This window comes from Lithobates pipiens, unplaced genomic scaffold (genome assembly GCF_037356315.1).
Source record: "Lithobates pipiens isolate NorthernLeopardFrog02 unplaced genomic scaffold, aLitPip1_a1.2 Scaffold_10, whole genome shotgun sequence".
NCBI classification, from domain to species: domain Eukaryota; kingdom Metazoa; phylum Chordata; class Amphibia; order Anura; family Ranidae; genus Lithobates; species Lithobates pipiens.
The window spans coordinates 192,419,014-192,437,378 of record NW_027507686.1 but is presented as its reverse complement, the minus strand read 5'-3'; the positions used below and the strand labels follow the sequence as shown (position 1 = coordinate 192,437,378).

Genomic DNA, 18,365 nt, shown 5'->3' with positions numbered 1-18,365 from the left:
TGGCAAAAGTCAGTGGAATCAATCGATACCACCGCTTCTCCTCATCCTCTTTTTTTAGTGTCGTCGGGCTTAAGCCAGTTCAGGTTAATCTTCTCCAACGGCAGTAAGGAAAAAAAATTCTACATACTCAGCCTTGCAAATCTTCTCTCGGAGATCCTGTTTTAAAATGCGCCCCCAACGGACCCACAAAGCATACATAAACTTTTCATTTTGCCGCCTCAGCTAACCACACTACATCCGTTTTTCCTGAGACCCCCTGCGACGCTCCCATCTTCTGAGGCACCACACTAACTGCCCCCGATGCCGGAGGTGACACAGAAATCCCTGTAGCTACAGGGGCTACCACCGAGACTGAAGGGTGAGGAGTGAACACCCCCAGACTAGCCCCATCTAACACTGCCCTTCCACCCAGCTGGACCCAAGGCGACACGCAAAACGCTGCATGAGATACTGCAGTCCTCCCAGCAAATTGTGCAGCTGCACATCTGTTCTGGAAGTGGCAGGTGTATTACCTGCCCTTTGTGGGCCAGCCACCAAGTTCCCAGCCTGCGGTGCAGCCCTGACATTCACCGAATCCCCCCCCATCAATCACAGCCAACAACCCACCCAATGCAGCATTGAAAGAGGTAGTAGATAAAGAAGCAGACTTACCGGGCTGACCAGGGGAGACTTCAACAGCAATCGCTCCCGAATCCACCGGTGCCGGTTGGTTTCGCTACTCTTCCTCCTCAGAGGATGACAGCTCTCCCTCGGATCACTGTTCTGGAAGATGCTGTTCCTCCGCTCTTAGCACTCCAGGCGTGGAGGGCCTGGATGCTGGGGACCCATGCCGGTGTTGGGCCCCTCCTTGCAGCAACGGACTTGCTCCCCACACGACAGCTGAGTTGCTCCATCCTTCCGTCGCCCTGGAAACCACCGTCACTCTCCTGTAGCTTCTTCCCCTTCTGCCTCCTACAGTGGGACCTGGCCTGGTGTTGGAGCCACCATCCTCATCTGGTGATGGCCCTCCAGCCATCGCTGATCGTCTCCCTCGCAGGGACCCCCTCTCACCTCCACGTCAGAGGTGGTGCAGACCGCTGGCTCCCTACAGTGATGCCGAGCGGGCACGGAGTTTGAACATGACCCACCACCTTGCTCGTAGAGCTCTGCTTTCAACTAGAATTCTGTCCAGGTGATCCACCTGCTGCAGCCGATGGTGGCCCAGTAGGTGTGCCTGGCAGGTCTCACAAAGGGCTCCTGACCTGGTGCAAAGCTCGGGGAGGGATGATGTACCCAGGGAAAAACGCTCCGGAGGCCAAGACCTCCGCACATGGGGGAGTTCCTACCCCTGACCTGGATGCCTGAGCCTCTATCAGGGACACTACCTGACTAAGTAGCCACTCCGGTCCCCTCGTGTCAGCAGCCGCCCGGAGCTGGGCCAAGATCCTGTCCACCTCTGCTATAGCTGTTGATTTTTTAGCAGCATGTAAAACTGCCTGCTTCTTCACCTGCTGACCCTCCACTAATGCCCGAGAGCCCCGCCTCCCCCTTAAGTAAACTACCAGACCCTTCCTTTTCCTGCTTTTCTCAGCCAATCCTCTCTTCTTCCTGCTACTACAACTTTAACTTCCTTAACGCATTCATTGCTTCCCCTTCTCAATCTGTCATGCCAGCCCTTCACTATTTCCATTACATTCCTATCGCTCCGGGCCTCACTGTCTCTGCCAACAATGACAGGTGTTAAAGGGAAGGTATAAGGGCCTATTCAGTATTCACATAAGAAGTCAAGTGTATTGTACCACACATACACACACACACACACACGTTGACACGTTGAGGCACATTGCAGTGTGTATCAATTTAATTTAAATGGGCTGTCAATGCAAAACAAATATGTTTTGTTTTTCCAGTACAGGGCAACGCAATACACAGAGCATATCCATCTGTGCATTGGGGAGTAATCAAATTTCAAACAGTGACACACATGCTAAAAAGCATGTTATGGTATGAACAAGTCCTAAACATTTTGTATATATTTTCCTTATATACTTTTATTCCGTCAGGTAGAAATAAAATATATTGCTTTTTTAATATTTACAGTATCTCACAAAAATAAGTACACCCCTCACATTTTTTCTAAATATTATATCTTTTCATGTGACAACACTGAAGAAATAACACTTTGCTACAATGTAAAGTAGTGCGTGTACAGCTTGTATAATGAATGAATGAAATACTTGTATAGCGCACAATGCGAACTGAACTCTATAACAGTGTAAATTTCCTGTCCCCTCAAAATAACTCACAGCCATTAATGTCTAAACCGCTGGCAATAAAAGTGAGTACACCCTTAAGTGAAAATGTCCAAATTGGGCCCAATTAGCCATTTTCCTTCCCCGGTGTTATGTGACTCATTAGTGGTACGAGGTCTCAGGTGTGAATGGGGAGCAGATGTGTTAAATTTGGTTTCACTCTTTCATACTGGTCACTGGAAGTTTAACATGGCAAATAACTCTCTGAGGATCTGAAAAGAAGAATTGCTCTACATAAATAAGGCCTAGGCTATAAGAAGATTGCCAAGTCCCCCAAACTGAGTTGCAGCACAGTGACCAAGACCATACAGCAGTTTAATAGTACAGATTCCACTCAGAACAGGCCTCACCATGGTCGACCAAAGAAGTCGAGTACACATACTATGGTGGCAACCAGGTGAGGAGTACAAAGACAAGTGTGTCTTGCCTACAGTCAAGCATGGTGGTGGGAGTGTCATGGTCTGGGACTGCATGTGTGCTGCTGGCACTGGGGAGCTACAGTTCATTGAGGGAACTATGAATGCCAACATGTACTGCGATATACTGAAGCAGAGCATGACTCCCTCCCTTCGGAGACTGTGCCGCAGTGCAGTATTCCAACGACTCCAAACACACCTCCAAGACGACCACTGCCTTGCTAAATAAGCTGAGAGTAAAGGTGATGGATTGGCCAAGCATGTCTCCAGACCTAAACAATTTTGAGCATCTGTGGGGCATCCTCAAACAGAAGGTGGAGGAACGCAAGGTCTCTAACATCCACCAGCTCGTGATTTCATCATAGAGGAGTGGAAGAGGACTCCAGTGGCAACCTGTGAAGCTCTGGTTAACTCCATGCCCAAGAGGGTTAAGGCAGTGCTGGAAAATAATGGTGGCCACACAAAATATTGACACGTTCAGCCCAATTTGGACATTTTCACTTAGGGGTGTACTCGCTTTTGTTGCCAGTGGTTTAGACATTAATGGCTATGGGTTGAGTTATTTTGAGTGGACAGCAAATTTACACTGTTATACAAGCTGTACACTCACTACTTTACATTGTAGCAAAGTGTAATTTCTTCAGTGTTGTCACATGAAAAGATAAAATATTTACAAAAATGTGAGGGGTGTACCCACTTTTGGGAGAGACTGTATATTCCTAACCAAAAGAGCGAATTCTAGGCTCTGTTTCACTTTACCCTTCTATTCTTTTTGTTCTGTTGAAAAATAGCCATTTGTTTGGCACCCCAGAAATGTTTACAGAAAATCAAGTATTTCTCACAGAAAAGTATTGCAGTAACACATGTTTTGCTATACAAAATTGTGGAAAAATATCAACAATCTCAAGGTTACAAGTCCATCTCCAGAGATCTAGATTTGCCTTTGTCCACAATGTCCAACATTATCAAGAAGTTTGCAACCCACGGCACTGTAGCTAATCTCTCTGGGCGTGGACGGAAGAGAAAAATTTATGAAAGGTTGCAACGCAGGATAGTCCGGATGGTGGATAAGCAGCCCCAAACAAGTTCCAAAGAAATTCAAGCTGTCCTGCAGGCTCAGGGAGCATCAGTGTCGGCGCAAACTATCTGTCGACCTTTAACCACTTTCAGACCGGACCATTTTGCTGGTAAATGACCAGAGGTCTTTTTACACTTTGGCACTGCGCTGCTTTAACTGGTAATTGCGCGGTCATGCAATGTTGTACCCAAACAAAATTTGCGTCCTTTTCTTCCCACAAATAGAGCTTTCTTTTGATGGTATTTGATTGCCTCTGCGATTTTTATTTTTTGCGATATAAACGTAAAAAGACCGCAAATTTTGAAAAAAAATGATATTTTCTACTTTTTGTTATTAGAAAAATCCAATAAACTCAATTTTAGTCATACATTTAGGACAAAATGTATTCAGCCACATGTCTTTGGTAAAAAAAAAGTCAATAATTGTATATTTATTGGTTTGCGCAAAAGTTGTCACATCTACAAACTAAGGTACGTTTTCTGGAATTTACGCAGCTTTTAGTTTACGACTGCCTATCTCATTTCTTGAGGTGCTAAAATGACAGGGCAGTACAAAACCCCCCCAAATGACCCCATTTTGGAAAGTAGACCCCCTAAGGAAATTGATAAGAGGCATGTTGAGCCCATTGAATATTTTATTTTTTTGCCTCAAGCGATTGAATAATGACAAAAAAAAAATTTTTTTTTTTTTTTTACACAAAGTTGTCACTAAATGATATATTGCTCACACATGCTATGGGCGTATGTGAAATGACACCCCAAAATAAATTCTGCTGCTTCTCCTGAGTACGGGGATACCACATATGTGGGACTTTTTGGGAGCCTAGCCGCGTACAGGGCCCCGAAAACCAAGCACCGCCTTCAGGCTTTCTAAGGGCGTCAATTTTTGATTTCACGCCTCACTACCTATTACAGTTTTGAAGGCCATAAAATGCCAAGATGGCACAAAACCCCCACAAATGACCCCATTTTAGAAAGTAGACACCCCAAGCTATTTGCTGAGAGGCATGTTGAGTCCATGGAATATTTTATATTTTGCCACAAGTTGCGGGAAAATTACAAACTTTTTTTTTTTTTTTTTTTTTTTCACAAAGTTGTCACTAAATGATATATTGCTCATGCATGCCATGGGCATATGTGAAATGACACCCCAAAATAAATTCTGCTGCTTCTCCTGAGTACGGGGATACCACATATGTGGGACTTTTTGGGAGCCTAGCCGCGTACGGGGCCCCGAAAACCAAGCACCGCCTTCAGGCTTTCTAAGGGCGTAATTTTTTGAGTTCACTTCTCACTACCTATTACAGTTTTGAAGGCCATAAAATGCCAAGATGGCACAAAACCCCCACAAATGACCCCATTTTAGAAAGTAGACACCCCAAGCTATTTGCTGAGAGGCATGTTGAGTCCATGGAATATTTTATATTTTGCCACAAGTTGCGGGAAAATTACAAACTTTTTTTTTTTTTCACAAAGTTGTCACTAAATGATATATTGCTCACGCATGCCATGGGCATATGTGAAATGACACCCCAAAATAAATTCTGCTGCTTCTCCTGAGTACGGGGATACCACATATGTGGGACTTTTTGGGAGCCTAGCCGCGTACGGGGCCCCAAAAACCAAGCACCGCCTTCAGGCTTTCTAAGGGCGTTACAGTTTTGAAGGCCATAAAATGCCAAGATGGCACAAACCCCCCCCCCCCAAATGACCCCATTTTAGAAAGTAGACACCCCTAAATTTAGGGGTACACTAGTGAGACTAGGTAATAAATGGCGGGTGCCCTGAAACTATAAAAAAATAACTAACCAACCAGCGTCACCTGTAACAGTTATATGGTGATCACTGGTGAAAGGGTTAACTAGGGGGCAATCAGGGGGCTTTATGCGGTAGTATATGGGGGTCCCTGGCGCTATAAAAAGCTGCGGCGAACCTAAATACCTACCTGCCTAACTAGCGTCACCTGTGACACTAATACAGCGATCAGAAAAACGATCGCTTATTAGGCTGGGTTCACACTGGAGCGATGCGGGAACGCCACGAATGCGCGGCGGGTTCCCGCATCGCATGCCTCCCGGCGGCAGTTCACACTGCCCTATGCGAACTGCTGGGAGTGTCAGTGAAATGTTAATGACACCCCCAGATCAGTTCGCATATCGCAGTGCGATCTGCAAACTTGGATCGCATGGTGTGAACACCCATGCGATCCGATTCTGCTGCGGACCAAAAAAAGGGTCCCGTGCGAGTTTGCGGCGGGTGCGACACGAATTCAGCCATACTATCTGTATAGCTGAACTCGAATCGCACAGAGATCGGATGTGATTTGCACTGCAGTGCGGTGCGAATCACATCCGTTCTCATAAACCGCTGCAATGTGAACCCAGCCTTAGTGACACTGGCGACGGGGGGTGATCACGGGGTTAAACCTTTATTGGGGGGGTTAGGGGGGTACCTTAGAACTAAAGGGGGCTAACCCTAACTGCCCTAACAGTTATTAGTCACAAATGACACCTGCCGGGTGATCAGGGGGTTAAACCTTTATTAGGTAATAAATGGCGGGTGCCCTGAAACTATAAAAAAATAACTAACCAACCAGCGTCACCTGTAACAGTTATATGGTGATCACTGGTGAAAGGGTTAACTAGGGGGCAATCAGGGGGCTTTATGCGGTAGTATATGGGGGTCCCTAGCGCTATAAAAAGCTGCGGCGAACCTAAATACCTACCTGCCTAACTAGCGTCACCTGTGACACTAATACGGCGATCAGAAAAATGATCGCTTATTAGGCTGGGTTCACACTGGAGCGATGCGGAAACGCCGCGAATCCGCGGCGGGTTCCCGCATCGCATGCCTCCCGGCGGCAGTTCACACTGCCCTATGCGAACTGCTGGGAGTGTCAGTGAAATGTTACTGACACCCCCAGATCAGTTCGCATATCGCAGTGCGATCTGCAAACTCGGATCGCATGGTGTGAACACCCATGCGATCCGATTCTGCTGCGGGCCAAAAAAAGGGTCCCGTGCGAATTTGCGGCGGGTGCGGCGGGTGTGGCGGGTGCGGCGGGTGCGGCGAATGGCTGAACTCGAATCGCACAGAGATCGGATGTGATTTGCACTGCAGTGCGGTGCGAATCACATTCGTTCTCATAAACCGCTGCAATGTGAACCCAGCCTTAGTGACACTGGCGACGGGGGGTGATCACGGGGTTAAACCTTTATTGGGGGGGTTAGGGGGGTACATTAGAACTAAAGGGGGCTAACCCTAACTGCCCTAACAGTTATTACAGTCACAAATGACACCAATGCAAAAAAAAAAAAAAAAAAAAAAAAATGACATTGGTGTCACTGTGACTGGGGGGCAGGGGTAATTGGGGGGGTGATCGGGGGGTAAAGGGGGGGTGTGAGTGTGCCTGGCATGTTCTACTGTGTGTGGGATGTGTTGGTGCAACTCACTGATCCGCTCTCCTCCGTGTCGGAACGAAAAATACCGACACGGAGGAGAGAATACATCACTTCCTCTCCTGTGTTTACATTACAGGAGAGGAAGTGATGTCACCGGGGATTTCCATTCGTCGGGAGCGATCGCGAGGGGGTGGCCATGAATGAATGGCCGTCCCCTCGTCCGGGATCGCTCCCGAACGAAAACCGACCGCCGCAGGCACCGGGCGGGGGCCCGATCGGGCCCCCGACCCGCGGGAGGCAAAGGACGTACATATATGTGCTTATGCCTGCCCGTGCCATTCTGATGACGTACATCGGCGTGAGGCGGTCGGCAAGTGGTTAAATAAAATGAAACGCTATGGCAGGAGATCCATGAGGACCCCACTGCTGACACAGAGACATAAAAAAAAACAAGATTACAGTTTGCCAAAGTGTACTTGAGAATCCAAAACCCTTCTGGGAAAACATCTTGTGGACAGAGGAGACCAAGATTCAGCTTTTTGGTAAAGCACATCATTCTACTGTTTACTGAAAACAGAATGAGGCCTACAAAGAAAAGAACACAGTACCCACAGTGAAATATGGTGGAGGTTCAATTATGTTTTGGGGTTGTTTTGCTGCCTCTGGCACTGGGTGCCGTGAATGTGTGCAAGCCATCATGAAATCTGAGGATTACCAAAGGATTTTAGGTCGCACTGTAAAGCTCAGTGTCAGAAAGCTGGGTTTGCGTCCGAGATCTTGGGTCTTCCAGCGGGACAATGACCCCAAACATACGTCAAAAAGCACCCAGAAATGGATGGCAACAAAGCGCTGGAGAGTTCTAAAGTGGCCAGCAATGAGTCCAGATCTAAATCCCATTGAACACCTGTGTCTTAAAATTGCTGTTGGGAAAAGGCGCCCTTCCAATAAGAGAGACCTGGAGCAGTTTGCAAAGGAAGAGTGGTCCAAAATTCCAGGTGGGAGGTGTAAGAAGCTTATTTCTGTAGCCTGGGCTATAGAAAGGGTTTAATTCAAGAAAGTTTGCAAGCAAACAGCTTCTGCTGTGCTTTCACTTTGAGAACTCATAATGGTCTTTGAATCCAGTATTACCATTGCACATAAAATATTTTATACAGAAAAACCATTAAATTTGAAGTCCTGTGAACAGAAAACACCACAAAAGGTTTTAGATTACATCCACTGGCCAATAAAGTTTGTGCCCATCTCCGATTTGGTTTAACTTTTACAAACTTTCCCTAAATTCAGGAATAAGCTATGCAAACTTCTTTATCACTGTTTATTGTCTCGTTATCTAGTAATAGCACCCTTATGGAACCGGGGGGGGGGGGGGGTGTTTTGGGGTGGCAGTTGGTGAATTGACTTAGCTATGAAGCCAGGCCTCAGTAAAAAACTGACAGTATTTTAGAGAGGCAAAATGGATGCCTTTCTTACTAATAGGAGGATTCAGCAGGAATCTTATGGTGTCCACTGTAGAAATGCATTACCTATAGCCCATTCACATTAGCGCACTATAGTAACTGGCAGTAAAATGCTAATTTTTCCCAGTGTTACAACAGATATAAGACATACAGCACAGTGCACTGCAGTTCTATGTTTTGTAAATCACACCCCAATGCAACTAGGCAGCACAACGCACTTGCATTGCAGCACACCATCTGTGCCCACTTGGTGAACTATTTGTGCCTTGTGGCATGCTGCATTAAAAAAACCAATGCATGACAATTTTTCAGCATCCTGTAGTATGTTGGCACTCCAATAAAGAGATGCCTTAAGGCAACACAATTTAATCCATGAATACTGCACATTACCATGCAGCTGTTACGCAGCCAATAGTTGTGACAGCTCGCTTTAAATAGTATAAAATACATGGTGTGACAGGCACAAACCTGGGAAAAACAAGAACTTGACAGGAGATTTAACATACAACATGTTGCTTTCTGGCAAACAGATATAACCAGTGATCAACAATCCTCTTCTAATGACCATAGTAGAGTTCATTAGTGCAGGTCACAACATACACATAAGGCTATGAAAGTCTACCGTGCTGTACATATTAGGGACAGCCCCGCACACTGAACCTGGACTACTGCTCTTCATGTGAGGGAGGTCTAGCACACTTGAGAGGGTTCCAGTTAGGACAACCCGATACAATGGTTCTTGCAGCCCACTACCAATGTGGTTCTGCACTTGGTTACCCAGCACTGTTCCCTATAGCAATCTGCTATGCCCAAGGTTTGTATAGCATGTGTGTGCTAGGATTCCTGACCAAGTAGCCATCCAAAAATAACCTCCGGGCTACAATAGTCATATGTCTTTGCTTGAACTGAGGCAGTGGCGGATCCAGAGTCTAGTCTCGGGAGGGGCACTGCCAGAAAATAAGTTTTTTTGCAGGCAATTTGTCATGGCGATGGCTGGTGTTGGCGCTTCAATCATCATGGCACCATGGTTGATCTGGTGTCAGGCTGATTGAAGAGCATTATTTCTATTATTACATTGTAATATAAAATGAAATAGTTCAACTCACCATAATGCAGAATCAGTGGGCGCCCTGTGTACGTCACTTGCCACTGTAGCTTGCCATCAGATGCTGCATGTCACTTGCCACTGTCGCCTGCCACCAGATGCAGCTTGCCACTTGTCACCTGGGGATCCTAGTAGATGACAGGCTCAGCAATGGCATGCAATGCCAAGCTGCTGCTAACAAAGCAAACAGAATATTGGCATGCATTAAAAAGGGTATCAACTCCAGAGAGGGAACGATAATTCTCCCGTGCTACAAAACTCTGTAGATAATTCTCGGGATAATTCTCCCGCTCTACAGTATGCTCTCCAGTTCTGGGCACCAGTCCTCAGGAAGGATGTACCGGAAATGGAGCGAGTACAGAGAAGGGCAATAAAGCTAATAAAAGGGACTGGAGGGTATTAGTTATTAGGAAAGGTTGTGAGCACTGAACTTATTCTTTCTGGAGAAGAGACGCTTGAGAGGGGATATGATTTCAATTTTCAAATACCACATTGGTGACAAGGGGAGGGCTGGCAGCCTTAGGCCTGGGTGGAAAGTGCAGTCAAGTGCCCCATAGAGTCGGTGGTGGCAAAGTGATGGATCGGTGAAAACAGTCTAAGGTTTTACATGATCACAAAGGGGGAGGGGGGGAGGACAATGTGGTCCTTCAGGGCCCCTGGGGGGCTTGTACCACCATGGCCTCCCTCCAGGAACTAAAGTGCAAACAAGTCCCTATATGAATCCCTCAGAGCTGAGGACCTTACCCCCCCCCCCCCTGCAACTAGTGACGGAATACAAGTTCCAGCATGAATCCCTGAGATCATCCTGAGCGCTGAGGGGTTCATGCTAGGACCCGTAGTCCTTCACTTTGGGGGGGGGGTCCTCTCCTCAAAAGTGAAGCACTACAAGTCCCAGCATGAACCCCTGAGATCCCACAGGTTAATTCTGTGACCTGTAGTGCTTCACTAGTTAGGGGGGGTGTGACCCATCCTCAGCTCCAAGGCCTTCATACTGTGACCTGTAGTCCCTCACTAGTTGGAGGGGGGTGTGACCCATCCCCAGCTCCGAGAACTTCATGCTGTGACCTGTAGTCCTTCACTAGTTTGGGGGGGGGGTGACACATCCTCAGCTCTGAGGGGTTTAAGCTGGGGCAGTGGGACCTGTAGTCCTTCACTAGTTGGGGGGGGGAGACCCATCCTCAGCTTCATGTTGTGGTGACCTGTAGTCCTTCACTAGTTGAAGGGCCGGGGGGGGACACAGCCTCAGCTCTTACAGGTTTAAGCTGGGACAGTTGGACCTGTAGTGCTTCGCTAGTTGGGATGGGGGGGCAGGAGTGTGTGACACATTATGACCTCTGAGCGGTTCATGCTGGGACCTGTAGTCCTTCACTTTTGGGGTGTCACAGATGATGTAATCTCACTGCTGTTCGCAGCTGCACAGTGAGGGCGGTACTGCGGTGATGCAGGGCGGGCGGTGAGAGATGTCATCTCTCTGCTCGCTCACCCGCCCGCTCACTGTACTGCCTTTCGGTTCACCCACCGGCCCGCTTACTGGTATGACTGCCTACCCGCTGGCTGGCTCACTGGCCTGCTTGCCGGCTCCTCTCAATTGCCGGCCGCTTACTGACCTGACTGCCACCCACTCACCCGCTGGCCACCTGGCCTGCTCACTATTTTCTCAAATTTCTCTCTCTCTCGCAATTGCTCCCCACCCCACCCCGGATCCGCTCCTGATGGCAGAGCTTCTCCTACACTACAAAACTTACTTCTCCACAGCTTAATTTCACCCAAATCAACCAAAGATGATAAAAATAATAATAATATTTATATTGTACCCTCTAGTAGATGCTCTATATAACAACAAGAGTTGGGAAAAATTGAAGTTCAGATGAAAAGACATGCTCATTCTGTCACCTCTGTATAAAATGGCTGTAAAATAATACCCAGCGACTATTTCATTTTAGGTGTTGTTCTCCTAAAATGTAATGTCTTACAGTTAGCAAAGAAGAGATGTTTGGAAAATTATGCAAACATTACATTGTAAGCGGATCTACACTGTATCTGAACACAAAACAAAAATACTTTTTAAATTATTTTTAGTATTCAAAGCAAACTCCCCCATCCATTCACGTCTCCATGCTTTATTTTGCTGGGAAATCACTTTGAAAAAACACACGTTAGCATTTCTAGCCACGGCCATCTTGAGTTAGGGCAGATGATTCATGTAGCACTTACTTCCTGGAATCCATCTGCCCTGAGCTCAGGCACGCAGGCAGGAGGGTGTGCTTAGCTGAGAAAGCCCCTCCTCCCCTCCTGAAGACTCGTGGGATGAATGACATAATTTGACTAGGCATAGAAACTAGGAAATAACTGAAGAAATGGATAAAAAAGGTTTTAAAACAAGTAAATAGAATATACCTTGTTATCGATTTACTAATGCTAGCAGCATAAGGATTACAAATAGTCAATGTTGATTGAGAAAGTGAAGTTTAACCACTTGACCTCGGGAAGGTTTTACCCCATTCATGACCGTGGCATTTTTTTTGCTCAGTCATTAAATACTGTATGCAAATTAAATTTATATTTTTTTTTCACACAAATAGAGCTTTCTTTTGGTAGTTATTGATCACCACCGGGTTTTTAATTTTTATTATAATATTTTTTACTTACTGTTATGCAACATATCCATTTACCGTAATTTTAAATGTCTTCATAAATTTAGGCCAAAATCTGTCCTGCTATATGTCTTTAGTAAAAAACCAAGATCAAGATTCTGATCTGTACAGACATTATATTGGTAATGGTAGTGATCGGCGACTTATAGTGTGGCAGGCAATCTGACATTAACTGACACTTGAGAGGGACACTAATTGACACTGATGTCACTGGTGACACTTATACAGTGATAATACTGTACACTGTACTAATGATGCTGGCTGGGTGATGGGAGTAATCAAGAGGTTAGCTGTGTGCCTGACAAGTGTATGCCAGTGTGTGTGTGTGCTGCTTTACTCACAGATCATCTGGCTGGGTTTCTCCGCGCTTTGAGTTCTGAACGGTAACTGATAGCAGGAAGAAATCCAGCGAGATCTATGTTGTGTTTTCTAACACACAGATCTCTGTGAATGGCCACAACCATCAGCAGGTACACAGCCAAAACGATTGGCTGTAACCTGCTGACAAACTGGTGTTGTGTCCAATCACAGCACAGGTCAGAAGGGAGCGCACGCATGGGTGCCCCTAAACCAGAACAATGAAAGGGATGCTGCTGCTCCAGGCAAGGGACAAGTGAGATCCATTTTGGCCCTCTCAAGCAGGTGCCCGCCCAGCTCACCACCATAGAGACATAGACTAGAAGAATTAGCCGCACTGCAGAAAGAAGCCAACAGTTGAGATAATTTATTCCATCAACAAAAGTACACTAATCACCAGAGATAAAAGATGACACAAAAGTATGATTAATCATATTCTAAACCAGTAAGTACACCGCAAAGTACGGGTACATCCCGGTTTCTGGGGCTACCACCAACCAACAGTAAATGTACTGCTGGCCGTCGGCAAGAGGTTAAAGATGAATAGATATGGATATTTTATACATACAGTATCTAACAAAAGTAAGTACACCCCTCACATTTTTGTAAATATTTTATTATATCTTTTCATGTGACAACGCTGAAGAAATGACACTTTGCTACAATGTATAACAGTGTAAATTTGCTGTCCCCTCAAATTAACTCAACACACTGCCATTAATGTCTAAACTGCTGGCAACAAAAGTAAGTACCCTAAGTGAAAATATCTAAATTGAGCCCAAAGTGTCAATATTTTGTGTTGCCACTATTATTTTCCAGCACTGTCTTAACCCATTTGGGCATGGAGTTCCCTCAGCTTCTTTAGCGAGGCAGTGGTCATCTTGGAGGTGTATTTGGGGGTTATTATGTTGGAATTCTGCCCTGCGGCCCAGTCGAAGAAAGTTAGGAATTCATGATCTGCTTCAGTATGTCACGGTACATGTTGGCATTCATGGTTCCCTCAATGAACTGTAGTACCCCAGTACTGGCAGCACTTATGCAGCCCAAGACCATGACACTCCCACCACCATTCCTGACTGTAGGCAAGACACACTTATCTTTGTACTCCTCACCTGATTGCCGTCACACACGCTTGTCACCATCTGAGCCAAATGATTTTTATCTTGTTCTCATCAGACCACAGGACATGGTTCCAGTAATTTATGTCCTTAGTCTGCTTATCTTCAGCAAACTGTTTGTGGGCTTTCTTGTGCATCGTCTTTAGAAGAGGGATGACAGCCATGCAGACCAATTTGATGCAGTGTGCAGCGTATGGTCTGAGCACTGACAGGCTGACCCCCCCACCCCTTCAACCCCTGCAACAATGCTGGCAGCACTCATATGTCTATTTCCCAAAGACAACCTCTGGATATGATGCTGAGCACTTGCACTCAACTTCTTTGGTCAACCATGGCGAGACCTGTTCTGAGTGGAACCTGTCCTGTTAAATCACTATTTAGACATTAATGGCTGTGTGTTGAGTTATTTTGCACTGTTATACAAGTTGTACACTCACTACTTTAGATTGTAGCAAAGTGTAATTTCTTCAGTGTTATCGCTTGAAGATATAATAAAATATTTACAAAAATGTGAGGGGTATACTCACTTTTGTAAGATACTGTATAGCCATGGGGCGTGGCCATCCAATGACATCACCCAGACAGCTCGCCCCTTGTGAGGTCAGAGATGCCACACAGTGGGTGACAACACAATGGAGGAAGAAAGCCACAGAAGAAGAGCTTTTCTTTTTTTTTAGCAGGTAACTGGCAGTGAAGAAGACAGCGCGGGGAGAAGACAGCAGTAAGAGAAGGTGCTTTGGGGGGGGCTCCCATCCCCCCATGTTGAGGGCATGCAGCCCGATATAGTTCAGGAGGAGGGGCCCCATACGAATCCATACTAGACCTCAAGGGCCTGGTATAGACTTGGGGGGGAGACCCCACGCCGTTCATTTTGCAATTTATTTTCGCTGACAGCTGATGACTCATCGGTTGTTAAGGATGGGGTGGCCAGCTTCCCAGCCCCCTCTTTAGCAACCAGCTAGATACAGTGTGTTTTGAACGCATAAAAACGCAAAAGGGCACAGAAGAAATCAATCAGGTTCCAATCTCTCCACCATGGCCAAGACCAAATAGCTGTCCAAGGATGTCAGGGACAAGATTGCAGACCTACACAAGCCTGGAATGGGCTACAAGGTTTAGGAGATATTCACAGTACCTACAGATATGCCCTATTATAGGTTTAAGTGCAAAAACAGTCTTTACTTCCACTTCCACCATTTCCTTCACTATTCAGAATTTAAAAAAAAAAAGACTTTAGATGTCTCTGAGTAACCATTGCTAATGCTCAAATTCAGGGTCACAGTCTCTAGCAGATTACTAATACTTGCAGACTTTCACTCTCCCCAGCCACCATACACCATTCCTAGCATCTTCTTCTCGCATAAGTGCAGATTGTGTTTTTTCATTTTTTTAATACCTTTTTAGGGAGTTCTCCCAACTTCCAAGGTTATTACCTTGGCAAGAATGACATGTCATTAGCCTCCTGTGATAACCATGTCACACAGTTGTTTCTTCCTGTTACTTGCAGCAAGCCCCAATGACACAACATGGTGCTTTCACATCATCAGGAGGCCAGCTAGGGTTGCCACCTCATCCCTTTAGGCCGGGTCCACACTGGTACGACATGACTGTTGTATGACTATCATCCTACTTTGCCCTGATACATCTGTCCCACATCGGTCCTACTTCCATCCGACTTGAATGAACAAGGTAAGATTTTGCTCCGACTTTGAGATAGTACCACTTGTCCTTTGACCAATCAAAACAATCCCAGAGTGACATAAATTCCTTTTTGTGCTGCTGTAATCACCATGTCGGATGTTTCAAAGTTGGACCAGTTAAGATGCGTCTCATAGGGAACCATTGATTTGCACACGTCATGCCACATGAGCTCCCATTGTCAGAGTGTATGTCATACAAGTGTGAACACAGCCTTAAACTTAAACACATATTAATTACACAGGTTCTGAGGCTAATTAAATGCAGATAAGGCACCAAGTGAGTTTAATTACCACCTTAATCAGCCACAGAACCTGTGTAATTAATATGTGTTTGGGTTTAAAGGGATGACCTGGCAACCATAAGCGAGGGGCATGGCTGAGCTGCACTGTGTGTCTATGGACGCATACAGCCTGGCTCGAGAACATGACAGCTTGCTATGGGAGCACGCTCAGGAGGGGGGGGGGGGGGGGGGTGGACTGCACTGGGGGTGGACTCCAGAAGAGGAGGTAAGGTGTCGCTCTTTGCAATATCCTTGCACAGAGCAGGTGGTGGGTATAAACCTCTTTTTTTCATTTTAGGTGAAAAAAAGAGAGACTTTAATTATCACTGGCTCTAGATTATACAGATTCAGGAGGAAATTTCTAGTTGAAAATTTGAGCCATGGGGGCCCTGCAAGCACCAACTAGCTTAACAAAAGTTGATTTAAAAATCAAATGAAGTAGGAATGTTAGCTGAATAGTGACTGCATCCTATCATATGCAGTATTGGTCAGTATCGCCACTGTATTTAGACAGCCGTGGTTGCTGAATGCAATAGACAGCAGTAGAGATTCCCCCGTTTAGCATGGATGGGAGATTTGGTTGATTTACTCTTGTTCAGCCCACGAGCTGAACCATGATCTGTGTTTGGCTGTGTGTAATTCCATATCAACTGAAAAAGCACCTATCTGGTTTATAGAGCTAATAAGTGACATGACACACAATAAACCCACCTATGTAAAGTAAGGCAAGATATGGTTAAAGTGCAACAATTCATGTTAAACCATCAGAAATTGGCTGTAGGTTGGTAGCCATACACAGTTTGATTTTATTATCCGATCACTGCAATTAAATCAACATGATCAAATCAGCTTACAATTGAATAGGTATAACTTCCCTTCCAATCAGTTTGGACTTGAATTAGATCAGATTTGACCAAACTGAGTCTATTGGTCAGGGCTGAAAACTATCAATAATCAATCAGCAGGCACTGAGTGGCCTTGTTCGTGAATTTGATCATATTTGTATCAGATTATGAGACTGCATTGTGAAAACTGAGCTGAAATCGATTTCTTACAATCATATCTTCCAAATCAAAATCCACTTCGCTGTTTGTGTCATATCGATTGAATGGATTATCGACTATAAACTGATTATTCCTATCAGGGGGGATTGATCGGAGAAGAAATGTATAGTTTGTTGAAGCTTGTGTGGCCACCATGAGGTTTATTCAATGAAGCAGTTAAAAGTAGAATAACCTCTATTATCATAATTTCAGTTTACTGGAGTCTATCAGTTAAAAAATGTTTTCTAACTGGTTGCTGTGGGCTACTGCTCGTGGCACATCATTGCCGATCTTTGCACTGCCACTGTGTATTGGTATATAAATTGGCAACAAAAAATGTAGTCTATTATACATTTCAGGAACTTCAACAATGAAATTATGAACACCAAATACCTAATTCTGCCTACCTGCTGTGGTCCTGACAAGTTAGTCCCAGGGTTAGTGCTGGGATTACAATTTTACAATTGCACAGGCAAGTGATCTTGCTGCAGCTGAAGGAGTGAGAAAGAATTTTGTGTTAAAGATAGATGAAAATAGGCATTTCCAATGGGAGGATTTATCACCAGAGTTCCCGAAAGATATAAGAAACTAGCACCTTATGCCCATGACTGAAACATCAGCTTTGGGTGGACATGGGACAATCGGCAAACCTGTGACCTCTAATAACACAAATATTTCGTATTTCTCAGTCAAGCGTGGAGCCTAAGGAACTGAAAAATAATTCTGATTCATTGCTACGTCACTTGCTCCTTGCTTGATTATTAAGCATGTAGATAAGTATATTGCATCTATAACATAAAGCAAAGGTACCTGTTTTTCCCACTGCACTTTGGCCCAGAACTACAATGCGGATGTTCCGTGTCGGAGGTAAACTCCACGATCGTCTCAGAGTTTTTGAGAGTGGAAAGTTCGAGGTCATCGTAGAACGGGCTCCGTATCACTGGCGCAGCCAATTCAATTAAGCAAACAGCAGTGAGGCTACGATGAGTGTCAGCTGAGGGCTAAGCTGTCCTGATGTACCATGTAATTCACTCTCTGGTGCTGTGCTTTTTGGTTTGGCAAGAAATAAATACATTTCTGAGCTGCAGCCAACCTCTCTTGTCTAAATCGAATATTTCCTGCCTACTTCCCAGTGTATTCCCGCCTCCTATTCTTCTGGCTGTTCAAGCAGAAAATTGCATGCAATGTACTTCGAGACTTTCTGGCAAAGATTGGGATTGTTTAGAGGCAGAAATCATTATGGAGCGTCACCGGGTCACACTGAGTAAATGGACTTTGCATTTAACCCTTTGTAGCCAAGGATGCTTGTCTGGCGTTCCGTTAGGAGCATCTAAGCACGTGATTTGGAATGAAAACCTTTTTAAAGGAAACCTGTCATGAGAGAAAAATGTAGAACCCTGGTGTCCAACCTGCAGCATAGGGGCCACATGGGGCCCGTTGAGACCTTCGGGGCCTCTGCAGACAG

General features: G+C 45.4%; 1 protein-coding gene across 1 annotated transcript in view; it reads right to left on the bottom strand.

The window, feature by feature from the left end:
* Positions 1-18,129, bottom strand: part of LOC143937228 (ras-related and estrogen-regulated growth inhibitor-like) — a 131,406-nt gene extending 113,277 nt beyond the window's left edge. The window contains exon 1 of the mRNA XM_077460792.1: positions 17,711-18,129. Coding sequence (XP_077316918.1) covers positions 17,711-17,819 — 109 coding nt within the window. The 5' untranslated portion in view covers positions 17,820-18,129. The remainder of the gene's footprint in view (positions 1-17,710) is intronic.
* Between the last annotated feature and the right edge of the window lie 236 nt (positions 18,130-18,365).